Source organism: Mesoplodon densirostris, chromosome 17 (genome assembly GCF_025265405.1).
Source record: "Mesoplodon densirostris isolate mMesDen1 chromosome 17, mMesDen1 primary haplotype, whole genome shotgun sequence".
NCBI classification, from domain to species: domain Eukaryota; kingdom Metazoa; phylum Chordata; class Mammalia; order Artiodactyla; family Ziphiidae; genus Mesoplodon; species Mesoplodon densirostris.
Window position 1 is genome coordinate 930,958 of NC_082677.1, and position 27,707 is coordinate 958,664.

Genomic DNA, 27,707 nt, shown 5'->3' on the forward strand with positions numbered 1-27,707 from the left:
AAAAAAACAGTATGTGTTTGTGTATTGATATGTTTATTCCCATTTTACCAGAAAGAACACAATTTCTCTACTAATCAGAAAAAGTTTTGTAACCTCAAAACAAACGTTTACTCACCAAGCTGTAAATAGCTTAAATGGCTTAAATTGGAGATTTCTGTGGGATTTTGAGCAGTCAGTAGGACAATTCCTAAATTCTTCAGTTATAGAATATTCAAGGCATACAAAAGTGTTGTTTTTCTACACAGCATAACTGAAATGTAGTTTATTTACAAGGCAGTCAAATACCTAAGCTGGAAAGCATTTAGGGAACCATAAATTATGTATTTTCTAGACCTTCGAAAACCTTTCAGCTGTTACCAATCACTTGTTTTCATTGGCCAAGTATGACTGCCGTAAAATGACCGTATTCACTAGCCCACCACCTAAAAAGCATTAAGCATTCATTTACAGAATGAACGAACGAGCACGTTTGCTTTGGTTCTTGAAATAGAATTCCCTCGTGTAAGTATATTTTCTTTATTTACAAAGTATTAGGCTTATTTTACATGACTGCACGTGCTTACAGTCCCGGCATCACGAAGCAGGAGTTCCCGACCCTGTAGCGCCCAAGGATGCCCAGTTCCAGCCATAAAAGTGCAAGCTGGGTAGAATGTTTGGTGCTTGGATTTCGGAGGTGCTAGTGGGGCAGACAAGGACCGCTTCCTGGTGTCTGGGGGAAGGAGAAGCGCCCCCGCCCCCCGTTCGGAACGCTCTCCATCTCCAGTCCCTCAGAGGAAGTCGTGGCGAAGAAGCTGCTTCCAGGCCCCCGCGCGCCTCTCCAGGTGCCCGTCCCGCTCCCGCGGCGCCTTCCTCCGGGAGGCTCTTCGCGGCGGCCGGACCCGGCCGACTTCCCTTCCAGCCGAGGCGCCTCCTTCCGCTCAGCGCCGCGCGGCTCCGCTCGGGACGTGTCCGCGCCTCCGCGACCACCGGAGCCACTTCGGGGCGATGCTGGGGCCGCCGGTAAGTTCGCGGCGCAGCGGTCGCGTCTCGGTCCCCGGGCGCCGGGGGCCGCCGCCCTCCGTCCCGGGCCGCCTCGTGGGGCCCGCGCGCCCAGGACACGCGGGGGCCGCCGAGGGGCCCGGGCGCCGTCACAGGCACTCGCAGCCCGCGGCGCAGCAGCCCGGCCGGCACACACACACGCGCACCGCGCACCCGCGGCCCACGCGGACCCCGGCTCGGGGCGGCGGCGGCGGGGGGCGAGCGGGCCGCCGCGGGGGAGGGCCCCGGGGTGCTCGCGGGCGGCGCGCGGGCGGGGAGGGCGCGCGGGGGCCGGCGTGGTCAGCACCCATCCTCCGGGCGGGGGCGCGGGGCGGGGGGCGCGGGGCGGGGCCCTGGGGGCGGGGGCGCGGGGCGGGGCGCGGGCCCCTCCTCCGCGCGGCGCTGAGCGCGGCCTCTCCCGCAGGTCTGGGCGCTGGTGGCCGGAGTCCTGCTGGCGCTGTCGCCGGGCCGGGCGGGGGGCGCCCCGAGGGCGGGCCGGCGGCCGGCGCGGGCGCGGGGCTGCGCGGACCGGCCCGAGGATCTCCTGGAGCAGCTGTACGGGCGGCTGGCGGCCGGCGTGCTCGGCGCCTTCCACCACACGCTGCAGCTGGGCCCGCGCGAGCAGGCGCGCAACGCCAGCTGCCCGGCCGGGGGCAGGCCCGCCGACCGCCGCTTCCGGCCGCCCACCAACCTGCGCAGCGTGTCGCCCTGGGCCTACAGGTGAGCGGGCGCGCCGGGGGGCGCGGGGGGCGCCGGAGCGGTAGCAGCTCCTTACCGCAGAGGCCGGGCAGCTCCCTCCGAGGGACCCGCGTCCTCCGTTCACCTTTCCGGTCTTTGAGACGCCCCAGTTTCTTGAGCACCTGTGTCTTGCCAAGTACGTGGTTAAGTGGGGTCTACGCGGCCGAGCCCGGGGAGCCTTCGCTGATTGTTAGAGGACTCTGCGCGGGAGGTCTGTGCGGGGTCTGATGTGGGGTCTTGCGGACGTTTCTCGGGCGCCTGTGCTGGTCCAGGTGCTGCTGGCCTTGGACCCTCTGAGCTTGTCAAGCCTGTGGTCGACAGGAGGGGGGGTGGCGGTCATCGGGGAGCAAACGAGGCGGGACGTGATTGGACACGAGGAGTTAAGTGTGCGGTGGTTTAAGCGGGGGGGAGGGCGGAGGGCGGAGGGTCATCGAGCTGGAGGACGGGCGTCATTCCGGGGTCGCTCTGGGGAGAAGTCATCTCGCAGGAAAGCAGCGGTGTGCAGCCGGGGCACAGTGTGGCCGGAGTGCCCTCAGCGCACGTATGGCCGTCCGCTTCCTTCCCTGCTGTCGCTGCGGAGTGTCACCGTCCTGAGGGGCTCTCAGTCAGGCTGGAGAAGGTGGGATCCCTCACCGCTGCAGCCTCGGGAAAGGGATGGGGTGACCCGGAGGAAAGGAAGGGAGTGAGGAGCTCAGGCGGGGGGGGCGGGGGGCGGGGAGCGCAGGCCTGGGTTTGCCCTTAGCAGTGTTGCAAGGTTGATATTTGTCCTTGAGGGTGTTTTTTCGATCGAGGAAGCCATACAGCCACTCGTGTTTCGAGAAGCTGTCCCTGAGGGGCGAAAACTGGACACATGCAGCTAGGATGGTGGAGGAGGTGAGAGCAGGACCAATGTGAATGGCACTGCTTAAAGAAAAAGGGATTTAGTGGAGGATGGTTCCGTGTGGGACGGAGGGGCCTACAGCGTCCCAGTCCCCACGGTGGGCTGTGCGGGGACGTGGGAAGACCTCCCCCGCCTGCCGTGGCGCGCAGCCCCCTCCGCCCCGCGTGCTGGCTCTTCCCGACAGCGGCTGGTGCCCTCGGGACACACCTGTCAGCCATTCACGCTGGTGCTTCTTCTCCGCCTTTTCCTCTTTCTCCCCACCAATCCCAGGGCCCCAAAGGGTGGGTTATTGTCCCGCCCCTCTCTTTCTAGCCTCATGTCACTCCCTTGACGTGCGAGGTGGCATCGCGGAACAACAGACTGTGCTCTCCTCCCAGGCCAGGCCGCGGCCCGTGGACCACGAGGACCACGAGGACCACGATGCAGCAGAGTAACTGTTACTCAGGACCTCCTGTTGGGCGCGTCGGCCACGTGTCTGGCTCGGGTTGTGGACGTATTTTAGCAACAGGACGAGGAAGCAGGCTCCCTGGAGGAAACGAGTTCAGGGCCGGGCTGCTGAGTTCGGTCCCTGAGAGCGCGCGGGCGGAGGTGTGGTCTCGCGAGAGGTCGGGGCTGGAGCGCAGACCGCGTGGCGGAGTTGAGCTGCCCTTGTACGTTGCTGGCACGGACGCCTGTGTATCCCCAGGAAAGACCCCAGAGTGGAGGGAGCAGGGCGCGGCCGGGGCAGGTAGCTGTCAGGAACCCAGCATCGCATGGTTCTGCCTGGGGAGCCTTTGCTCCTCACGGGCCTGGGCCAGGAGCTACGCCTGCATCGTTTTTCAGACATTTCGAGCCTCGTGAGCTTGCCCTTCAGTGAGCACGGGGAGGCTCGATGGCTGCACGCTCTGCGGGAAGGATGGTTTCCAGGTTGGGCACGGGCCGCGACTGCAGCCCGCTGCAGGGGACTGGCTGGCCGCTGAAGCCGGCCCTGCCAGGAGACCCCGCCCTGCACCCTGCGCCCTGACCTCGGATCACCTCCCCGCCTCCCGAGTTTCTGGGAAGATTAGAAAAAGCAATACACGTGCCTCTTCTAAGCGGTGTGCTTAGACGTTACTGCCGGGCGGGATCGCGGGCGGAGGAGCGGCCTCACCTGTGCTGTGTCAGCTCAGACTCAGAAGTGCTATTTAAGGCTACAAACAGAGAACTCTTAAAGATGGATGGGGAAATGGACTGCACGTCAAACCTGAAAGGCACAGAAAGGACCACTTCAGCTGTGTAAGCTAGGCCTTAAAATAGAAATTAGGAGTATAAGGTGCTTTCCGTATCTTTAGGGGAGAGATGGATCATTCGATAAATAGCGTTGGGACTGGGTAACCAGCTGAAAAGATACAATTGGATCTCACTCTTGTATGGAAATAAGTTCCAGATGACTCAGACTTAAACGTGAAAAGTAAAACCACAAAAATACATAAAAATGCAGTCAATTATATTTATACACTTGAGTGGAGAAGGCCTATTTAGTAGCTCACAGGCCCCCAAAGTCATTAAAGAGGAGATTGATAAATTTAATTACATAATTATCTGCCATTTTTTCTTGGCAAAATTGGAAAAAAAAATACAAGGGCAAACTGGGAAAAAATACTTGCAACCCATGTGACAAAGGGCTTGTTTCATGAAGAGCTCCTACAAACCAAGAAAAAGACCCGATGAATTGGTATAGATCTTATTTACAAAGCAGAAATAGAGACACAGACGTAGAGAACAAAGGTATGGATACCAAGGGGGGAAGAGGGGGTGGGATGAGTTGGGAGATTGGGGTCGACACATACACACTATTGACACCATGTATAAAGTAGAGAAGTCATGAGAACCTACTGTATAGTGCAGGGAACTCTACTCGGTGCTCTGTGGTGACGTAAATGGGAAGGAAATCCAAAAAGGGGATATATGTATACGTATAGCTGATTCACTTTGCTGTACAGTGGCAATTAGCAACATTGTAAAGCAACTGTACTCCAATAAAAGTTAAAAAAAAAGACCCGATGAAAGGAAGACAGAGGCCGTGGTCAGTCCCCATGGAGGGAACTCACATGACCCTAACTCTGAAAGGTGGACAGACCTCGCCCTCAGGCATATTAAAACTGTACTGGGACTTCCCTGGTGGTCCAGTGGTTAGGACTCCACGCTCTTTATTTCCTTTTTTTTTTTTTTTTTTTTTGTGGTATGCGGGCCTCTCAGTGTTGTGGCCTCTCCTGTTGCAGAGCACAGTCTCTGGACACACAGGCTCAGCGGCCCTGGCTCACAGGCCCAGCCGCTCCGCGGCATGTGGGATCCTCCCGGACTGGGGCATGAACCCACGTCCCCTGCATCGGCAGGCGGACTCTCAACCACTGCGCCACTAGGGAAGCCCAAGACTCCACGCTCTTAATGCAGGGGGCCCGGCTTCAGTCCCTGGTTGGGGAACTAGATCCTGCATGCCGCAACGAAGATCCTGAGTGCTGGAACTAAGACTTGGTGCAGCCAACTAAATAAATATTAAAGGGGCTTCCCTGGTGGTGCAGTGGTTAAGTATCTGCCTGCCAATGCAGGGCACAGGGGTTCGAGCCCTGGTCCGGGAAGATCCCACATGCCGCGGAGCAGCTAAGCCCGTGTGTCACAACTACTAAAGCCCACACGCCTGGAGCCCGTGCTCTGCAACAGGAGAAGCCACCGCAATGAGAGGCCCGCACACTGCAACGAAGAGTAGCCCCCGCTCGCCACAACTAGAGAAAGCCTGCGCAGCAACAAAGACCCAACACAGCCAAAAATAAATTAAAAAGAAAAAACAAAAAGCTAACTCTTGTTAAAAAAAAAAAAAAATCAATGTACTGAGAGAGCTGTTTGGTGGGCGCGCCTGTCCAGCCGAGCTGGCACGGTGTGAGGGGAAGGCTCTCCCTATACTGGGGGTGTGACGGCTACAGCTTTTATGCAAGACAGGTATTAACTACAACAATTTCAAATTCCTATTTTGCCCCTCCCCCTTCCCTCTCCCCATTGGTAACCAACCACTAGTTCTCTGTGTCAGTCTGTTTCTGTTACATTCTTTTTTTTTTCAGATTCCACATACAAATGACAACATGGTATTTGTCTTTTTCTGTCTGAATTATTTCACTAAGCATAATACCCTCCAGGTCCATCCACAGTGCTGCAAGTGACAAAATTTCATTCTTTTTCTATGGCTAATATTCCACTCTATATGTATATACGTCTTCTTTATCTATTTGTCTGTTGATGGACACTTAGATTGCTTCCATATCTTGGCTAGTGTAAAAAATGCTGCAGTGAACATTGGGGTGCATGTATCTTTTTGAATTAGTGTTTTCTTTTTTTTTTTTGGATATATACCCAGGAGTGGAATTGCTGGATGATATGGTAGTTCTATTTTTGTTTTGTTTTTTTTTTGAGGAATCCTCACACTGTTCTCCACAGTGGCTGCACCAATTTACATTTCCACCAACAGTGCACAAAGGTTCCCTTTTCTCCACATCCTCGCCAGCATTTGTTATTTGTGTTCTTTTTGATGATGGCCATTCTGACTGGTGTGAGGTGATATCTCATTGTGGTTCTGATTTGCATTTCTCTGATTAGCATCGTTGAGCATCTTTTCATGTGCCTGTTGGTCATCTGTATATCTTCTTTGGAAAAATGTCTATTCAAGTCTTCTGCCCATTTTTTAATTGGTTTTTTTGTTTTTTTGATATTGTGTTGTATGAGCTGTTTATGTATTTTGGATGGTAGCCCCTTATTGGTCATAACACTTGCAAATATCTTCTTCGATTCAGTAGATTGTTTTTTGTCAGTAGCTTCCTTTGCTGTGCAAAAGCTTTTAAGTTTGTTTATTTTTGCTTTTGTTTCCTTTGCCTTAGGAAACAGATTGAAAACAATATTGCCACAATTTATGTCATAGAGTGTTCTGCTTATGTTTTCCTCTAGGACTTTCATGGTGTCAGATCTTAACGTTTAGGTCTTTAATCAATTTGAGTTTACTTTTGTATATGGCGTTAGAGAATGTTCTAATTTAATTCTTTTACATGTAGCTGTCCAGTTTTCCAAACACCACTTATTGAAGAGACTGTCATTTCTCCACTATGTATTCTTTTCTCCTTTGTCATAGATTAATTGCCCATAAGTGTGTGGGTTTATTTCTGGGCTCTCTATTTGGTTCCGGTGATCTGTGTGTCTGTTTTTGTGGCAGTACCATACTATTTTGATTACTGTAGCTTTATAGTATAGTTTGAACTCAGGGAGTGTGATTCTTCCAGCTCTGTTCTTCTTTCTCAAGATTGGTTTGACTATTCAGGGTCTTTCGTGTTTCCGTTCAAATTTTAAAATTATTTGTTCCAGTTCTGTGGAAAATGTCATCGGTGTTTTGATAAGGATTGCTTTGAATCTGTAGATTGCCTTGGGTAGTATGGTCATTTTGACAGTATAAATCCTTCTAGTCAATGAACACAGTGTATCTTTCTATCTGTGTCATCTTCAATTTGTTTCATCAGTGTCTTATAGTTTTTCGAGTACAGGTCTTCTACCTCCTTAGATTTATTCCTAAGTATTCTTTTTGATGATATGGTAAATGGGATTGTTTCCTTAGTTTCCGTTTCTGCTGGTTTATTGTTAGTGTATAGAAATGCAATATATTTCTGTGTATTTATTTTGTATCTTGCAACTTTACTGAATTCGTTGATGAGCTCTCATAGTTTTTTGGTGGTGTATTTATGATTTTATATGTATAGTATCATGTCAGCTACAAACAGTGAAAGTTTTACTTCTTCTTTTCCAGTTTGGATCCCTTTTATTTCTTGTCTGTTTGCTGTGGCTAGGACTTACAATATTATGTGGAATAAAAAGTGGTGAGAGTGGGCATCCTTGTCTTCTTTCTGATCTTAGAGTAAATGCTTTCAGCTTTTCAGCATTGAGTATGATGTTAGCTGTGGGCTTATCATATATGGCCTTCATTATGTTGAGGTATGTTTTCTCTATACCCACTACTGGAAAGTTTTTATCAGAAATGGATGTTGAATTTTGTCAAAAGCTTCTCCTGCATCTATTGAGATGATCATAATGGTTTTTATTCTTCAATTTGTTAGTGTGGTGTATCCCAATGATTGATTTATGGATATTGAAAAATCCTTGCATCCCTGGGATAAATCCCACTTGATCATGGTGTATGGTCCTTTTAATGCATTATTGGAATCAATGTGCTAATGTCTTGTTGGAGATTTTTGCATCTATGTTCATCAGTGATATTGGCCTGTAGTTTTCTATCTTGTGTGATATCTTTGTCTGGTTTTGGTATCATAGCATGAGTTCAGATGCATTCCTTCCTCTCTGATTTTTTGGAATAATTTCAGAAGGCTAGGAATCAACTCTTCAGCTCTTCTCTAAATGTTTGGTAGAATTCACCCATGAAGCCATCTGGTTCTGGACTTCTGTTTGTTGCGAGTTTTTTTCTTTTTTTTTTTTTTTCCCAATTACTGATTCAGTTTGATTACTGGTAATTGCTTTGTTCATATTTTCTCTTCCTTCCTGGTTCAGTCTTGGGAGATTGTACACTTCTAGGAATTTGTACATTTCTTCTAGGTTGTCCATTTTATTGGCATGTAATTGTTTATAGTAATCTCTTATGATTCTTTGTATTTCTGTGGTATCAGTTGTAACTTCTCCTTTTTCATTTTTGGTTTTGCTGATTTGGACCCTCTCTCTTTCTTTTTTTTTTTTTTTGCGGTACGCGGGCCTCTCACTGCTGTGGCCTCTCTTGTTGCGGAGCACAGGCTCCGGATGCGCAGGCTCAGCGGCCATGGCTCACGGGCCTAGCCGCTCCACGGCATGTGGGATCTTCCCGGACTGGGGCACAAACCCGTGTCCCCTGCATCGGCAGGCAGACTCTCAACCACTGCGCCACCAGGGAAGCCCTCTCTCTTTTCTCTTGATGAGTCTGGATAAAGGTTTATCAACTTTGTTTATCTTTTCAAAGAACTAGCACTTAGTTTCATTGATCTTCTTATTGGTTTTGTTTTGTCTGTATTTGATTTATTTCTGCTCTGATCTTTATGATGTCTTTCCTTCTACTAACTTTGGGTTTTGTTTGTTCTCCTTTTTCTAGTTCCTTTAGGTGTAAGGTTAGGTTGTTTATTTGAAATTTTTCTTTTTTCCTGAGTGTGTATCACTGTAAACTTCCCTCTTAGAACTGGTTTAAAAAAATTTTTTTTAATTGAACCATAGCTTATTTACAATTTTGTGTTAGTTTCTGGTGTAGAGCAAAGTGATTCAGTTATGTATATACATGCATATATGTATATATATTCTTTTTTATATTCTCTTCCATCATGGTTTATTACAGGATACTGAATATAATTCCCCATGCTATACAGTATGGCCTTGTTTGTCCATTTTATATATTGTAGTTTGTATCTGCTAATCCCAAACTCCTAATTAATCCTCCTCCCCTTCCCCTGTGGTAACCACAAGTTTGTTTTCTGTGTCTGTGAGTCTGTTTCTGTTTTGTAAATAAGTTCATTTGTACCATATTTTAGATTCCACACATAAGTGATATCATACGATATTTGTCTTTCTCTGTCTGACTTCACTTAGTATGATTATCTCTAGGTCCATCCATGTTGCTGCAAATGGCATTATTTCATTTTTTTTTTTTTTTTTTTTTTGCGGTACACGGGCCTCTCACTGCTGTGGTCCCTCCCGTTGCGGAGCACAGGCTCCGGACGCGCAGGCTCAGCGGCCATGGCTCAAGGGCCCAGCCGCTCCGCGGCATGTGGGATCTTCCCGGACCGGGGCACGAACTCGCATCCCCTGCATCGGCAGGTGGACTCTCAACCACTGTGCCACCAAGGAAGCCCTATTTCATTCTTTTATGGCTGATATTTTATTGTGTATATATATCACACCTTCTTGATCCATTTATCTGTTGATGGACATCTGTGTTGCTTCCATGTCTTGGGTATTGAGAATAGTGCTGCTGTGAACACTGGGGTGCATGTATCTTTTAGAATTAGAGTTCTCATCTTTTAAAAAAATGTTTATATATTTGGTTGCACCTGGTCTTAGTTGCAGCAGTCAGGCTCCTTAGTTGCAGCTCACCAGGTCCTTAGTTGTGGCTTGCCAGCTCCTTAGTTGTGGCTTTCGATCTCCTTAGTTGTGGCAGGAGGGCTCCTTAGTTGTGGCATGTGAACTCTTAGTTGTGGCATGCATGTGGGATCTAGTCCCCTGACCAGGGATCGAACCTGGGCCCCCTGCATTGAGAGTGCGGAGTCTTATCCACTGCACCACCAGGCAAGTCCCTAGAGTTTTCACCTTTTCCAGTTATGTGCCCAGGAGAGGGATTGCAAGATCATATGGTAACTCTATTTTTAGTTTTCTGAGGGACCTCCATACTGTTTTCCATAGCGGCTGCACCAATTTACATTCCCACCAGTGGTGTATGAGGGTTACCTTTTCTCCATACACTCTCCAGCATTTATTGTTTGTAGATCTTTTTTTAAAAATTTATTTTTTGGCTGTGTTGGCTCTTCATTGCTGTGTGCGGGCTTTCTCTAGTTGTGGTGAGCAGGGGCTACCTTCTCTGCAGTGCACAGGCTTCTCATTGCGGTGGCTTCTCTTGTTGCAGAGCACGGGCTCTAGGCATGCAGGCTCAGTAGTTGTGGCGCACGGGCTTAGTTGCTCCGCAGCATGTGGGATCTTCTCAGACCAGGGCTCAAACCCATGTACCCTGCGTTGGCAGGTGGATTCTTAACCACTGGACCACCAGGTAAGTCTGCACGTATCTTTTTGAATTATGTTTTCTTCTGGATATGTGCCCAGGAGTGGGATTGTGGGATCATATGGTAGCTCTGTTTTTAGTTTTTTAAGGAACCTCCAAACTGTTTTCTATAGTGGCTGCACCAATTTACATTCCCACCAATGGTGTAGGAGGGTTCCCTTTTCTCCACACACTCTCCGGCATTTATAGTTCATTTTTTAAATTCTTTTTAAAAAATTAATTAATTTTTATTTTTGGCTGCGTCGGGTCTTCGTTGCGGCATGCGTGATCTTTCCTCGCAGTGTGTGAGCTTCTCTCTAGTTGTGGCGCACAGCCTTCTCTCTAGTTGTAGTGTGTGAGTTTCTCTTCTCTAGTTGTGGTGCACAGGTTCCAGAGTGCGTGGGCTCTGTAGTTTGTGGCACTAGGGCTATTTAGTTGAGGTGTGCATGCTCAGTAGTTGTGGCGCACGGGCTTAGTTGCCCCACGGCATATGGTATCTTAGTTCCCCGGCCAGGGATTGAACCCGTGTTCTCTGCATTGCAGGACAGATTCTTTACCACTGGACCACCTGGGAAGTCCCTCATTTGTTGTTCGTAGACTTTTGGATGATGGCCATTCTGACTGGTGTGAGGTGAAACCTCATTGTAGTTTTGATTTGCATTTCTCTAATAATTAGTGATGTTGAGCATCTTTTTATGTGCTTTTTGGCCACCTCTATGTCTTCTTTGGAGAAATGTCTATCTAGGCCTTCTCATTTTTTAATTGGGTTCCTTGTTTTTTTTTGATATTGAACTACATGAGCTGTTTGTATATTTTGGAGATTAATCCCTTGTTGGTTGCATCATTTGCAAATATTTTCTCCCATTCTGTGGGTTGTCTTTTCATTTTGTTTATGGTTTCTTTTGCTGTGCAAAGCTTTTAAGTTTAATTAGGTCCCATTTGTTTATTTCTGTTTTTATTTCCATTACTCTAGGAGGTGGATTCAAAAAGATATTGCTGAGATTTATGTCAAAGAGTGTTCTGCCTATGTTTTCCTGTAAGAGTTTTATAGTATCCAGTCTTACATTTAGGTCTTTAATCCATTTTGAGTTTATTTTTGTGTATGGTGTTAGAGAATGTTCTAATTTCATTCTTTTACATGTAGCTGTCCAGTTTTCCCAGCACCACTTATTGAAGAGACTGTCTTCTCACCATTGTACATTCTTGCCTCCTTTGTTATAGATTGGCCATAGATGCGTGGGTTTATTTCTGGGCTTTCTATCCTGTCCATTGAGCTATATTTCTGTTTTTTTGCCAGTACCATCCTGTTTTGGTTACTGTGGCTTTGTAGTATAGTCTGAAGTCAGGGCGCCTGATTCCTCCAGCTCTGTTGTTCTTTCTTAAGATTGCTTTGGCTCTTTGGAATCTTTTATGTTTCCATATGAATTAAAATTTTTTTGTTCTAGTTCTATGAAAAATGCTATTGGTAATTTGATAGGGATTCCATTGAATCTGTAGATTGCTTTGGGTAGTATAGTCACTTGAACAATATTGATTCTTCCAATCCAAGAACATCTCTCTCCACCTGTTTGTGTCATCTTCAGTTGCTTTCATCAGTATCTTATAGTTTTCAGACTACAGGTCTTTTGCCTCCTTAGGTAGATTTATTCCTAGGTATTTTATTCTTTTTGATGCAATGGTAGATGGGATTGTTTCCTTAATTTCTGTTTCTGATATTTTATTGTTAGTATATAGGAGCAACAGATTTCTGTGTATTAATTTTGTATCCTGGAACTTTACCAAATTCATTGATGAGTCTAGTAGTTTTCTGGTGGCGTCTTTAGGATTCTCTATGCACAGTATCATGTCCTGTGTATACTCTCTGCCCCTACTACCCATCTCCACCTCATAGTGCTTCTTTCTTTATATCTTTAGTTGTAGAACGTCTTTTCTGGTAGGTTCTGGTCTTTTTTTTATTGGTAGTTGCTCTGTAAATATTTGTCATTTTGGTGTGCCTGTGAGCTTGGGGGTCTTCCTGCTCCACCATCATGGCCAAGCTCCAAAAAAGGGGCCAAAACATCTTAACTTCAAAATGGAGAGCCGAAAGGGAAATTTACCAACCACGAGGAAAGAGCAGATACTAAAGAAACGAAGCTTCAGCGGGTCACGCCGGCCTTCGATTTCCCAAGAGTCTTGGCTCCAAGGGAACTGTTTGCTCTCGCTGGTTATGGGCTCCCGGCAGAGGCTTTACTTGCCTTCACGGAGGTTAGAGCCCCAGGGAGCCACAGCCTGGGGACACAAGGAGCTGGGTGGGGACAGAGCCAGGACCCAGGTCCAGACCGCTCTGGGTCCCCTGGCTGTGCTCCCCACATACGGGCTGTTAGAAAAGCAACATTCAGCCCCCAGAACATAAAAGTATTTTCTCATTTACTTTGTGTCATCATGTTTGTTTCTCTTAAGCTTTAGAAACAAATACGACAAAAATAAAATCAATGTGATTGCTCAGTAAGTTTTTAAAAGTCACATTGACGTAGTAAGAAACATATTGTAGGAATACTGAGGTTTATTACAGTTTAAAGATACACATTGCTTATTTATGGTGACACCCCAAAGATACACACCCACCAACACTCCAAGTAATTTTTACTTGTTTATATTTCTCAATTTTGGGTATTAGTCTAAAGGTAACTTTTCTTTAGGATGTGAATAATGCACAACAATTTATTTTTAGGCTTTGCTACTTTTCTTTATAAATTCCTCCGGGGAATTTAAGCAACTACACCTACGTTTATTTTGCAATAAACAACTCCATGGGTCACAATAGCAGCAAGGGAATAAATGGAAAGAAAAAGAAACAGGACAAGGAGGAGAGGAGAGGAGGGGTGACGGGGAGGGAGGTCGAGGGACCTAACGGGAGGGGCAGGGGGACCACCCGCTTGTGGGCACATCGGCCCTGTATGGATGAGCCTGCACTGGGGGTACCAGCAGGGGCGCTGGCCGGGTGTTAGGAAGCGCCAGGAAAGTGGAATTTTCGCACGGAGAACCCAGGTTGGCTCTGCTCTGTGGCCAGAACTCCCAGCAGGGGACGCTGGGAGTAGGGGCGGCAGCAGCGACAGCTCCCAGCTCGTGGCAGGGGGAAGGTCACCACTGTCTCCGGCCGGGCCAGCGAGATGCCCGCGGGGATGACCTGCAGGTTCCTACGCTGGTTTCAGGAGGGCAGAAACAGGAAGGGCGCTTCTGCTCGCCCCTCCTCCGACCCTGCGTCCACCACGCCACCCCCGAGCGTCGCCTCCGCGCCCCTTCCCCAGCAAGTGTCGCCCAGTTGTCCAATCCACTGTGCGAGGCGGTGCTGTGGACATCGCTTTTTCTTCATTATGTTGTCCTTAAAATTGTAAAAGAATATTAATTAGAGAAAGTACAGAGGTGAGGAGCGTCATGGTAGAGAAGGTCCGCCCCCTTCTAATGTTCCCGCTTGTTTCTCTCGTGCGCCCCCTCCCCCCGGGTGCACGGTCAGTCTGTGTCCAGTTTATTTTCTTCCTCCTTCCTTCCTCCCCACGGACAGGAGCCGCGGCTCGCAGGGAGGTGGCCGGCAGGGGGCAGCACCGGCCAACCCACCCGCCCGCCGGCCCCGGTCATCTTTCAACCTGGGGAGACCTTGCTTCTGTCTGTTTTTCGTTGGCAAGTTCACTGCCGCCTGGCGCCCGGCTTCGTTATTCTCATGATTTAGAAGCAAAGCCTTTCTGGCTTCCCGGGTATCTGTGTATTGCCTGTGTATCAGCACAGGTGTCGTGTCCTTTCTGTTATGAAGGGCAGGGAGGGAGGAAAGGACGGAGGCCGTCAACTGCCGGCGGGGGCGGGGCTCCAGTGACCGCACTCGGCGTCGCGCGCAGGCAGAGTCCCGGGTAGAGAAGGAGAAACTCATCATTTAGGGCAGCTTGGTAGGAAATGGTGGTATTTCTCCCCCCAAATATTTGTATGCATAAGTGACTTTAATTGGTCCAAGTCCTGCATGGATCTTTTTCTCTGAGCTGCTCAGCACACAGCGGGCTGGGCTGCGGCCACCAACGTTCCAGAGTGAAAAATAGAAGCGCTGTCGGGAGCGCCGTCGTGGGGTGACGGTCTCTCCTGAAAATAGGCCATTCGTTTTGCTTTGAAGGTTGTCTTCTCTGACTGCCGGGTCTTGTTCTACGTAAGATGAGTGAATATTCCACGCCGTCGTCCTCTGAATCAAATTGTCCTTCATACGGCGGAAGGACTGGGGGGCGAGCGCGCCTGCCGCGAGCCGACGTCCTCTTGGCCTCGGTCTTGCAGAAACGACACACGAGGCTTGAAGGAGAGCAGTGGGTGCCTGGCTCCGGCGGTCAAGGGGAAAATGACCTTCCAAAATGCTGCCAGGACGAGGCGCAGCGTCTGGGCTCATGTTCCGTGTGGATTTTTCCTCACACCGCGCACGAGGTGCTTGGCCCGCCCGCCCCAAGGACGGACGCAGCGGACGTTGGCTCTAATGCCAGATTCTGCAGCTTCCTTGGACGGAGAGTCCGGACGGCCATGGCAGGAGCTCTGTTTTTCCTTGGAAGAGATTCTTCCCAGCTGCCCGGAATGCGTGGCATCTGCCCTGAGGGAGAAAAGGGCCCTAGAGAAGCTCTGGCTCATTCGTTCCCTGGTTCCCTTTCTCTGTCCCTCGGAATCGTCTTCCAGATTCCTTCCAAGTGTCTCTGCTCTTCCCTGAGCTCCCAGGTGGACAGGTCTTGCACGGAGTCACTGGGTCACCCTTTTCCAAGGGCCCCGTGGTGGTAGGGCTGAGCCCCTGGGGGCCTCGGGCCCCTCGTGCAGGGCTGGGTCTTGGGGGGTGGACCGGGCCTTCCAGGCTCCGCGGGGACCAGCCTGGCAGCAGAGGAGCCGGTGGGTCTGCATCGGCCTCCCTGGCTTGGGGTCAGGGCTGTCCAAGGCCAGGCTCAGGATCGCAGCACAGTGGCCTCGGCCCAGGGTCACTGACCCCTGGCTGTCCTCGCCGGCATAGGGCCAGGTGCGCCCGCGGGGACGGCCTCAGGGTCCATGCGGTCAGGCCCGTCTGCCTCCCAGCTGGTCCCATGTCCTGTTCCCCAGGGACACACCCACTCAGGTTCTCGTCGGGCAGGGCGATGTTCAGGGCTTCCTGGCAGCCGCGGTGAAAGCCCGTCCGGCTCAACCTGAGCAACAGGAGGGCCGGCGGCACCGCGCAGGGGGCTGCCATCTCCTGTCCCTGCACCCCTGGCGGTCGAACCCGTTGCACAGGGAACCACAGACCTGCCTCAGTGCCCTGTGGTCTCTCAGACCCGGGCCCAGCGGCCTCCCCGGGGCTGGTCAGGACTGTCCAGAGGGCTTTTAAGCCCGGCCCGGCCCTGCCTCCCCCTGAGCTCCACAGCCCTGGGGAAGGGACAGCATCCCAGCAGAGAGCAAACCAGGTCTCAGCGCCACCGTCCATGCTGGCTCAGCAGTGACCTTGTGGGCTAATTAGACTCCTTGGCATGGGCGTCCAGCAGGAGGGTCCTGAGATTGGGGGTGGGGAAGTGCCCTGGTTGTGTGCAGTCACCCCCTCAGAGGTGCTGGGGGCTTCTGTCCGGGGCTCCCAGACACGAGCCAAGCGGTCACTTGGCGGCCAGCAGGCTGAGCTCCTGAGTGTGGAGGGAAGTGTGGGAATCCGGGGTTGAACAGGCCCCATGCCACACGGTTCTGAAAACCACAGTTTGGAAACCTTGTTTCTGCCTTAATTGCCCAGGTCCAGGAGAAACGCGCTTGGGAAAAGACACTGTTCCCCTCAGCCTCCCTGGGGGCGCCGGATGTCTTCCCGTTAGCAGCGTCTTGAAGGCTGGTAGAGCGAGCCCCTCCTATGCTTCCTCGCAGCTGTTTAGACTGTTCTGGGCCCTTTTCTCTTGTGCGAGTTTTAGAATCAGCCTGCCAAGTTCTAAGAGAAATCTACGAGAACTGCACTGACTTCATAGATTACTTTGGGGAGAGTCTCCAATATATTAGAAACTCAGGGGATTACAGGTGTCTTTTCTAAGCAGAAAACGTTGATAAAAATATCACTTTATTAGTCCTGCCATCAAGAAGGTGGAGGAAGCAGCCTGCCCATCAAATCCATCCCCTGCACTTTGCAGAGAACCAGCAGGGGCGATGACTCGTCCAGTGTCACTGGTTGGTAACCAGGTTGGACCAAAATTGTAGGTTTAGGACACTGACTCCAGGCCGCCCCTTTAAGAAAGTCTGTTTTGGCCTTGGGGTCTGGGGACCCTGGACTGTTGAGGCCACTTGGTTCCATCCGTTGCTTCTGGGCGGGGAGGGGCCTTTCCCCACTTCTTCCTGGCTTTGGGGCCTGGGGTCTTGGGATTGCTGTGAAAGACGTGATCACACAGTCTCTGCTGTTTGAAACTGAACTCATTTGTGCTTTGCAAAGAGGGGGGCTGGGTTTGTGCATAAGCACCATGGCAGCTCCGCCCGTGACCTGCTGCGCTCCTGGGGGGAGTGGGGGGGAACTGCCTCGAATTGTTTCCTACCCCGTCCAGGGCCCGGCGGCTCTTTTCCTGGCCCTGCCGTCACTCACATTCCTCTGGGCTCGGTTTCCATCCCGTCTCCGCACGCCCTTTGTTTTTGGATTAAGCTGGGCCAGCTGTCGCTCCCGGCGGCCAAGCTTCACACGTGGGGTCCCTGCAGAGGGGACCTGGCCTCGCTCCCGCGTGTTCCCTCAGGCTGGGTGCACACGGTGGCAGCAGAAGCGGGAAGGCCGAGGGGGTGGGCACTGGGGGCCGTTCGACCGCGTGTCCTTGTGGGGTGACAAAGGATCCCTGCTGGCAGCTTTCTTTACCCCGAAAGCACTCCTGAGGATTTTCCCAGAATCTCAAGGCCGGGGGTTGGGGTGACGGGCCCGTTTCTGTCCCGTGTCCCGGGGCTTCTGGACTTTCCTCCTGAGCCCCACGCCCACCCCCCGTCGTGGTCGCCGCCAGCCCCCCACCTGCAGTGCTGCGTGTCGGGTGGAATGGATGCGTTGCACCCCGTCCCGTGGTAGCACATTTCTATCCTGAGAGAAACGCTGGCCACGAACCCCTGATGCTGAGCCATCCATGTTCCCATCCCAGGTGGGGTGGGCAGGGGTCCCATTGTCACAGTGCCTTGGCCAGAGGTATCCCTGTGACAGTGGAAACTTCAGTCCCTCCGGCCAACTGGCGGGAGTCGGGGGATATTTTTAGTCGGATGAGGCTTCTGACCCGTCACCACATCCAGGCGGCCATCAGGTCCACCTACAAAACTAGCACGTGACACGGGGACTGTCACCTGTGTAGAAAGAAACCCCGGTTGTTTGAAAGGGATCTTTATGTCCTCAGGTTGGGGCCTCCCTCCCACACCCGATTCTGTCCCATGGCTGCGTCTACACCGCCGTCTACACTGCCGTCGGCATGAGCTTCCCGTTGTCAGCCTGAGCCTGTCTGCGTCTCACAGCCCCTTGTGGCTTCCGGGACCCGTAACTCCAGACTCTCTGCTCTGGGCTCAGGGGTCCTGCCACATCGCAGATTTCTTCGCAAGTCCCTGCCCCACCGCACACACGCATGTAGACACACGCACGCGCCACTCCCCCTGGCTCCCTCCCCCACCACCTTCGAGCCCAGCCCTCTGGCCTCACCTCACCCCTGGGCCTCCCCTGGGTCCCATGCACGGGTGTGTCCGACCCCTGGCTGCGTGCAGGAGGCTCACTGCTGACCTGCTGAGACAGGTTCAGAGGCACACGGTCACTGTGTGTGTGTGTGTGTACACACGAGCTTGGCAGTTTCTCTAAAAGATAAAGACTTTTTGTTAAACAAAACCACAATACCATTGAACACACCTAAAATTGAATACTTCCTTCTTATCTTCAAATAGTCCCGTTTAGATTTTCTTGATTGTCTTGTATTTTTAAAACATAAAGTTTTTTCTTTTATTACTTAATTCTTTGCTTTGAAATAATTTAAACGTAACAGGAAAATTTGTGAAATTAGTACAAGGAAATCCCTGTACCCCTTACCCAGACTGCCCAAGTCAGCATCACAGCTCAGCAAAATTACCAAGATGAGGCGCTGCGTGGATACGGTGCCATATTCTGAACTGTGACCTTCAGAGGGTTCCTCCTACTCGTGCCTCTTCCCTGCCTCAGGGTCCAGCCTCTGCAGCTCAGGGCCCTTCAGTCTGTGACAGCCCCTCAGTCCTTTGTCTCTCGTGGCTGTGATGCTTTTGAACAGTGCTGGTCCATTGTTTTGTCCAGTGTCCCTAAGGGTTTGATATGTTTTTAAAGCAACCATATAGTTTCTCATCCAGATGAAAACACTTGGGAATTGGGGCTCCACTCCTAGCTGCACCTGGTCGGCTGGTGTAAACCAGGTCAGCGATGCCCCAGTACTTATACCACTCTGCTCAAGGCGCTCCATTTTTTAAATTGAGATACAGTTGACATGTTATTATTAGTTATTAGGTGTGCAATATAATGATTCAATATCTGCATATATGGCAAAATGATCACAATAAATCTAGTTAACGTCCGTCACACAGTTTTGTGCACGATGAGAAATGGTAAGATGTACTCTCTTAGCAACTCTCGAATATGCTATACAGTATTGTTTTTTTATACGTCTTTATTGGAGTATAATTGCTTCACAATGCTGTGTTAGTTTCTGTTGTACAACAAAGTGAATCAGCCATAGGCATACACATGTCCCCATATCCCCTCCCTATCCCACCCCTCTAGGTAGACACAGAGCACCGAGCTGATCTCCCTGTGCTATGCGGCTGCTTCCCACTAGCGAGCTATTTTACGTTTGGTAGTGTATATATGTCTATGCCACTCTCTCACTTCGTCCCAGCTTACCCTTCCCCCTCCCCGTGTCCTCAAGTCCATTCTCTACCACTGTGTCTTTATTCCTGTCCTGCCCCTAGGTTCTTCAGAACTTTTTTTTTTTAAGATTCCATATATATGCGCTAGCATACGGTATTTTCTCTTTCTGACTTACTTCACTCTGTAGGACAGACTCTAGGTCCATCCACCTCACTACAAATAACTCAATTTCATTTCTTTTTATGGCTGAGTAATATTCCATTGTATATATGTGCCACATCTTCTTTATCCATTCATCTGTCGATGGACACTTAGGTTGTTTCCATGTCTTGGCTGTTCTAATAATGCTGTGATAATAATGCAGTGATCATACATCTTTTCAAGTTAGTGTTTTTATTTCCTTGGATAAATACCCAGTAGTGGAACTGCTATATTACTTAGTAGTTCTATTCTTAATTTTTTTGAGGATTCTCCATATTATTTTCCAGTGTCTGCACCAACTTAACATTCCCTACACAAGGGTTTCGTTTTTCTCCTCATCTTCGCCAACACTTATTTCTTGTCTTTTTTGGTGGGGGGGGGGGAGCGTGTTGTGTCTTCGTTGATGCGCACGGACTTTCTCTAGTCGCAGCGAGCAGGGGCTACTGTTCATTGCGGTGCACAGGCCTCTCTTGCTGCAGAGCACGGGCTCCAGGCGTGCGGGCTTCAGTAGTTGTGGCTCGTGGGCTGTAGAGCGCAGGCTCAGTAGTTGTGGCCCATGGGCATTGTTGCTCTGCGGCATGTGGGATCTTCCCGGGTCAGGGCGCGAACCCGTGTCCCCTGCATTGGCGGGTGGATTCTTAACCACTGCACCACCAGGGAAGTCCTCTCGTCTTTTTGTTAATAGTCATTCTGACAGATGTGAGGTGCTTTTGATCTGCGTTTCTCTTAATAATTAGCGATGTTTGAGCATCTTTTCATGTGCCTGTTGGACATCTATATGCCTTCTTTGGAAAAATGTCTATTCAGGTCTTGAGCCCATTTTTTAATCAGATTGTTCTTTTGGTATTGAGTTATATGCATTCTTTGTATTTTGGATATTAACCCCTTATCAGATATATGCTTTGCAAATACTGCCATTCAGTGGGTTGCCTTTTCATTTTGTTGATGATTTCTCAAAGCTCTTTTAATATTTAGGTTCCCATACCTCTTTTTTCCCTCTTGGAATGAAACCTCTGTTGAGTTTCTTTTATTTGGTATCTCTCTATACACTTATGTGAATGATTTTACTTAACCACTATTCATATGCTAATAATTTAAAAATCTCCATCTCCAGCCAAGATGTCTCTTGGGCTCCAGACTGGCTTCCACTCTGTAGTCTGAGGGACCTAAAATTCCATCTGATTGGGTCACTTCTCTAACATCCTCCCTGTTGCCTTCAGGGTCAGATCCAAATTCCTGTTAGGAACTAGAGGCCTCACAGAGGCTCCAGCCCCAGCTTAGTTCTTCTCCTGTGCTGCGGCGCCTGATGTGGTCCCTCAAACCTAGGCTTTGACCTCTGCACTAAATGCCCTTTTTCCTTCTTCATCTGGATGAGTCCACCCAGGTTCCACTTTACCAGGAAGCCTCCTCTGCTGTGATGGCCTGGTTTAACTCTCTTTGTATATTTATCCCGAGAGGGTGAGTCCTTGGATGGTAGATTATTATATTATTTCCTCTATATTCCTACTGCCTGAACCACCACTAACACAATGTTGAATGTGATTGCAGATATTATAAATTCCCTTTCCTTCTAATGTAAGTAAGGGTCTAATCTTGATCTCAGGGTCTGAAGGACAGGAAGCTGAGGAGTCCAGACTCACCACCACCCTCGTACCATCTGCTGAACTCTTCCTCTGTGCGGGCGCCGTGGTGGGCTTGTTAGAGCACGAGAGTGCGTCCAGATACAGTCCTTACCCTTCCCTCCCAGGGGAAGACGTGGAAAATGTGCATTCTGTCTGAGAGGCCCAAGGTGTTGAGAATATGGGGAAAGAAGAGGTTAAATCTGACTAAGGAAATCTGAAAACTCTTAAGATAATGACTTGCATTGGACCTTAAAACATGGTAAGTCTTGGCTGAGTTGAGATTGGTTTGGGGGAGAGTTCATGTTGAGCAAAAGTTTAGCCGTGGCCCCTGCCAGGCGTCCCGCTCTGGGGGCGGGTGTCGGGCACACGGACGGCTGGGAAAGTACGGGGTGAGGGGCTGGTCCTGGGGGCCTCGGAAGGCCAAGCTGAGGAGCTGGGATTTTTCCTGACATGACCGCCCCTGCCCGACAGGGGATGTTGGGGGGCCTGTGCCCGTGTAGGGGATGGGAATGAGGCATTATGGGGGTGGAAAAGCTGGAAAAGTAAAGTTCTTACAAAGGCAGCAGCGAAGGAGAAGTGATGAGATGCTTATAAAAGATATTTTCAACTCTTTGTGGGCATGCGGGCCAGATGGAGTTGCTGTGGGTCTCCGTGTCCCGGGGGGCAGGCAGGTGCCTTCACAGGCCGGCCCTGCCGCCCTCCTCCTGCCGGCGCGCAGATCTCCGGGGCTGCTCCTTGCACGGCAGTGAGAAGGGAGTCGGAGCCAGGCCTTCCTGCTCCCCCGTTGCTATCCTCCTGGGCACCCCGACTTTTCCCCTGACTTCATCATCCCCACATCCACATGGTGGCCAAGGACTCAGAAATGTCCCTCTGGGATGCTCAGGGGCAGGGCAGCGTAGCGTGGTCCCTGAGGCCCGCCCCTCCCCTCCCCACCGGCCCCCTCCCTCCCTCCGGCTGCAGGCCTGACCCCCCCTTTAGTTCTTTCCTGCTGTGTAAGTGGCACATAGTTGGTGTCAAGTGGATTTGTTGTTGCGTGAAGATACCATTTCTGAGGCTGTCCACAGGCCATGGGCAGTTGGCCTGGTTGATATGGCCTCTAGTCCCCCCATGCTTGACAGCTGGTCAGGTTCTGCCTCCCGGCCCACTTTGCCCAGTTTACCCATCGCATGCCTTCCTGCCTCTGCACTTTCATAACTGGTTGTCAAAAGGTCCTTCTCATCGGGAAACTTCTTAGCTTGGCTGGTGCCCTGCAGTCCTGCATGGTGAGGGCCGAGGGACACTAGTCTACAGAGGTTGCGTGTGAGGGACAAGAAGCTTCTGGAAGCCTAGCCCCGCCCTCCCTGCGGAGCCCCAGGTCCCAGCGGTGGGCACCCTTGGGCACATCTTGCTTGGTTCGTTTCCTTCCTAGGCTCCCCTCGGGCCAGCACTCGGGGGGCCCTCCCGGGCGTGGTGCATGATGGATGTATGGATGTGTGTCCCCCTTGAGAGGTCAGGTCACGGCTGTGACCTGAGACTTCAGGGTCACAAGGACCCAGCTCCAAAGAGGGCAGATGAATGGAAATGAGAGTTTGGGGTCTTGGCGATCCCGAGGTGGGGCAAGTGTCCCCATGCAAGGTGACGTTAGGGAGGAGTCCTGGGTTCCATCAGTGACCTCCTGGTTTCGGGGAGGTGAGGGGCAGGGTCCAGCCAGCAGCCACAGGCTCGTCCTGGGTGCCAACACATGGGAGGGCACGTGGACCCTGATGGACAGTGAGATGCAGGGCCTTCTCCAGGGTCCCCTGGACAGGTGTCTGGCAGCCGCCTCTGCTTGAGGCTCTGTCAGCGGCGGGGAGGCCAGGGTCTGCCCAGCCTGGGCCCGTGAGGTGGTGAGGGCCCAAAGCGGGGCGGCTGGGGGCGTCTCATTGCGCATGCAGGCTGTGTGGTGTACACCTGTCCTACGTGCACTGGTGCCGAGTCTGAAAGCGTTTTCAGGGAATGTGGCCTGAGGGACGGCCGTAAACTGTCTTCACTTAAATACAGTGAAGGCCAGTGGCTGCTCGGCTTCAGCCCTTCGCTTATTAGTCAGTGACCCCAGTGCCCACCGGCCCAGGAGCCAAGCCCTCAGGGCCTGTTCTCTCCCCGCAGAATCTCCTACGACCCCGGCCGCTTCCCCAGGTACCTGCCCGAGGCCTACTGCCTGTGCCGGGGCTGCCTGACCGGGCCGCGCGGGGAGGAGGATGTGCGGCTGCGCAGCGCCCCAGTGCTCGTGCCCGCGGTGGTCCTGCGTCGGACCCCGGCCTGCGCGGGCGGCCGCGCCGTCTATACTGAGGAGTACATCACCATCCCCGTGGGCTGCACCTGCGTGCCCGGGCCGGACAAGGATGCAGACGGCACCAACTCCAGCCTGGAGAAGCCGGCCCAGCCCTGAGCAGCCATCCCCAACCCGGGGACCCCGAGGCCCCAAGGAAACTCGGACGGAGCACCCAGCGCTGGACTGGACTGCGTGCGAGCTTGACCTCCTGCATCCCCCAGGCTTCCTCTTGGGCAGGAGCGCAGGGCAGTGAAAGGTGTCGGGAACCAACCACGTGGCAGCTCTGCGTGGGCTGCCCAAGGCTGGGGCCACCACAGGTGACCCACTTCGCCAGAGTTCGTTGAGGCTCCCGGCCACCGGCCCCTTGCAACCACGGGTGGTAGCGCTGCAAGGACCGCTGGGAGGGGACAGAGCCTCACAAGATAGAGGACAGACAGACAGACACTTAGCACCTGTTTTTTAGCACCTTTTAAAAAAAAAAGAATATATACCCTCTTGTTTAGTCAGCTATTTTCAGTAGGGGCAGAAACTTTTTATATTAGCCACTTTGAGCAAGTATATTAAAAACACTGTACTTGACATGTAAACATTTTATAAACATTGTTTTTCAGTTCATCAGCAGGAGTTTTTAGAAGTGCAGGTGGAACCCTCACCCTCTAGCCCGCCTGAATCCCGCTGTTGCTGATGGTCACCAGTGGACATGGCTGCATAGGACCTGCCCTCCCTCCGGGAGGCTCAGCTCACCCCAGAATCTCATACTTGTATAAATCGCTGCAGGTTTATACAATTAGATTTTTTTTTCACTTGCAGACTTTCAATTCCCAGAAATCAGGAGTGGAGTCCTCGTCTGCAACTGCAAAGTGAGCTAAACCTTTACCCTTTTCTTTAGGCTTAAGTCTGTCCCCGAACACAATTACTTGTAAAAGTAAAGTTCTTAACTCGCTTTAAAATCCTTAAAACAATTGTAGGTGAAAGGCACGCTGGCTGTGCATTTCTCGCTGGACTCTGCTCTGATGGGCTCCACTAATTTTCAGAGGAAACTTTTCAGAGGAAACAGTGGTAATGAAGGTCTTCACTTTATCTTAATTTTATGGTTAATGTTCAGGAAGATCACCTGCAGAGTCGGCCTCTGCATCGTTGTTTATGTGCTCTTGTCCCTACTTACAATCAGCCTTGGTTTGATCTGGACAGAAGGTACTGAGAGAACTTTCAATTTGTACCAAATATGGACAGAGGTTGTGCATGGAAAACACTGCTGAGCAAAATTCATAAACAATTCAAAATTGAAATTGATAGCTGTGGGTAGTTCTATACCATTTGGGGAATTTTACTTCTGTGCTCAACCTCTGGGGAAGAAAAAAGGTAAGCCTAGTAGTGGTATATCTAGCATACATTCTTGTCCAGAAAACAGAAGGTTCAGATCAATGTCAACAAAGAAAATCCACGTATTAAAAAGAAAAATTGCCTTTCAAACCTTGGGTAATTATTTCAAGCATTGCCACCGTTGTGTAACATTTTCTAGCCACTCCTCAAACATAAATAGTGCAAACATCAGAGGAGTGGACTGAAGGAGAGTAAACGGTTTGCAGGGGGATAATACTGCTGTTCCATAAACTGTATTAATCATCAGTTTAACTAACGTTAGCTGTTAACAGGTAACGCATTTCCAATGGAAGATCTAGAAAGGCAACTTGTATTTGCATTTTTTCTCTGACAAATATTTACTGAGCATGTGCCCTCTTCTGGGCACTGAGCTCCTGGGAGGCAACTGTGAACTGGACACAACCCTCGTCCTCGGCTACAACTCCAAATCGCATGGCTGTCAAAGCACGTGCAGGTGTCCACAGCCACCCGTACACGGGATGCGGCAGAGGCCAAGGTCCTGGGCAATCACTAAGCCGCCTGTACTACTTCTGCTCTTTACCTGCGTTAAGATGGCTTCTATGACTTCTTCCAAATAGAATTCCACTGGTTCAAGCTGGCAAAAGCATCCCAAGCTCTAGGGATGCCCTCACTAAGGAAATCACAACAAGATGTTGTCCTCTTCATCTTGAAAGTTAGGCCGGGGAGAGCCCCAGTTTGTGAGGCAGGAGGGGAGGTTGTAGCTTTTCAATCTACTAAGAAAATAAAAAGAGGGAAATGTCACATGGGTCCTTTACTACATTGTATTACCAGCTGCGTTCACAGTTCACGGTCCAGCCCAGAATCGTAATTCACGTAACAGCGGAATTCGTTTCCCAGGGTTCGAGTGTGTTTCGGAATAAACGCGCTCGTCTTCACTCCAAGAAGTTGTGCTGCCTCTTCCTCCATGACGGCACCTGAAGGGAACCGCCAGATGAGCCCGGAGACTGAGGCGCCGACCGTGTCTCAGCTCCACACCCACCAGGCCGGCCAGGGAGGTATTCTCGACCAGACGCGGGAAGCCGTGTTGACGGTACCACTCAGCGATAAGGGGGACGGTCAGTGGTCTATATTCCTTGTTTACTTCCTCCAACATTTATGCAAATTACCTACTTTTCTCCTTTTCTTTTTCATTTAATTTCCTACATCTGCAAGGCTGAGATACTTAAGAAAGTAATTATATTCCACAAAGTAACATAAGGAAAGCAAAAATAATTCCTAAAAAGCACCATTTTCCAACTTTGAGTCAACAACCCCTTTTTCAATAGTAGCGAATCATGCAAACTTGTACCAATACATTCACACCAGCCTCTGGCTGACAAATCCCATTCCTCCCTCCAGCCCTGTCCTCGGCACCCACTGCACTGGGGAAGCAGGGCCCACACAGCAGGCCTGGATGCCCGAAGTAGGGAGACCAGCAGTTAACATTTTCGTTCTCAGTCGTCGACGAGTACAAGTACTCCTGGTGCGCTCACCCAGTGCCGGACCCCACTTCCCAGGCATCATGCCACTTAGTTCTCCCCAACCCTGCCTGAGAGGCAGGTAGCATCTCAGCCCCACTGTACAGATAAGGCAACTGGGGCACGGAGAGGGGAAGAACCTTGTTTAAAGTCATGGGATGTGCGTTGCCAATCCGGCACCTACCTGTGCACAGCAGAATCTTGCCCCGGGTCAGGTACTTGATGGTTTCCGACGTTTTTCTGAGACATTCCTCGGAGAGATAGGGGGGATCTGCTATTACAATGTCAAAACTGTGTGCAGCAATTTTCTCAGGTAAATCCACTGGGTTATTGTAATCATAGAAGATAAACTCCTCTCCATAGATGGCAAACCTGTGGTCATATTCGAAGATGCAGATAGAAAAGTCTTCTCTGTGCAGCTCTCTCAGCTTCTGGTAAACGCTGGGGGCACTCACACACGCTATTCTGGAACAAAAGGAGCCAACTCACGACTCAACTGTATGACAGCGTATGGCATCAAATAACCACTTCACTGAAAAACCACAGTCCCTGTGTTCAGATTTTCTTAAAGGAAACAATAATGCAAACTGAAGTAATAACAGCAATACATTTTGAGAGAAAACTTTCTACTGCTTCACTTTTAAGGAATCTACTGTTTACAAATCTACAACTCATATGAAAGGACAAATGTGATTTTCATGGTAAAGAAAATGTAAAACATTATTAGGACAGGGTTATGAAGCTCATGGCCTGAATTTACTTAGTATTTTCATGGTGGTCTCTTAACATTTATTTCAAATAAATACTTTTTTAGCCTCATACTAAATATTTTGAAGTTACTTTGTAATCTTGAAGGAAAAACTCCAAATAACTTTAGTTTTCCAAAAAAGTACATTAAAACTAGGTCTCAGTGCAGACAGACTACTTCGAATTTCTGCTGCTTTTTGTATAAGTAAATTAAAGAATCTGTCTTGTTACAAGCATCTCCAGTTAACGAATGGGTAGTGTTCCAGTAGTTAACTTTTAAAGCCAACTGCCAAACATGCTAGAAGTAACTTAAATGTTGAATTACTCAGTTGACTGTGGTACGTCTATTACAGTGGAATACTGTGTTGTCATTACTCTCCAAGACAGTCAAGTTCAGGAGAGTGTAAACTGCGCTTTCACAGAGAGGGGTTTATGCTTACCTCTTGGAGATACACAGCTTGTCTGAAGACAATGGGAATGGAGACTTTTGTCTCCATCCCCTTTGTCACTTTTAGATTTTTATTACGTGTCGATATATATACACACACACACATAAAATCATTCAGAAAACTACTTATTTAGAAAATTAAACTCAGCTTTAAAACCGTGAGATGCATTTCTTCAGAGAAGTGTTACACGTCTGGTTAGCCCCACGCGCGGCTCAAAGGCTTCTTGGCCCAAATGCACGTGAAGCACGTAAGGAGGTCTGGGGGCATCCCGACTGCCTTCTATGGGGACCAGACCCCAGCCTGGCTGCTGCCA

At 50.2% G+C, this 27,707-nt stretch overlaps 2 protein-coding genes across 5 annotated transcripts in view; one reads left to right on the forward strand and one right to left on the reverse strand.

Moving 5' to 3' along the window:
* Nucleotides 1-674: 674 nt before the first annotated feature.
* On the forward strand, nt 675-24,776 carry IL17D (interleukin 17D). The gene is made up of 3 exons (XM_060079585.1): nt 675-999; nt 1,442-1,737; nt 23,172-24,776. Exons 1-3 carry the CDS (start codon nt 985-987, stop codon nt 23,452-23,454), a joined length of 594 nt encoding a protein of 197 aa, XP_059935568.1. The 5' UTR covers nt 675-984; the 3' UTR covers nt 23,455-24,776.
* EEF1AKMT1 (EEF1A lysine methyltransferase 1) overlaps nt 23,913-27,707 on the reverse strand; it is a 36,260-nt gene continuing 32,465 nt past the window's right edge. For all 4 annotated transcript variants that reach the window (XM_060079584.1, XM_060079583.1, XM_060079582.1 and 1 more), the window contains exons 4-5: nt 26,383-26,663; nt 23,913-25,655 (exon numbers count right to left, since the gene is read on the reverse strand). In XM_060079584.1, coding sequence (XP_059935567.1) covers nt 25,519-25,655; nt 26,383-26,663 — 418 coding nt within the window. In that variant the 3' untranslated portion in view covers nt 23,913-25,518. The remainder of the gene's footprint in view (nt 25,656-26,382; nt 26,664-27,707) is intronic.

Excerpts from the sequence above, each read along its gene's own strand:
- IL17D (XM_060079585.1), top strand. Across the intron at positions 1,738-23,171 it reads GTGTCGCCCTGGGCCTACAG|AATCTCCTACGACCCCGGCC; the intron begins GTGAGCGGGCGC and ends CTCTCCCCGCAG.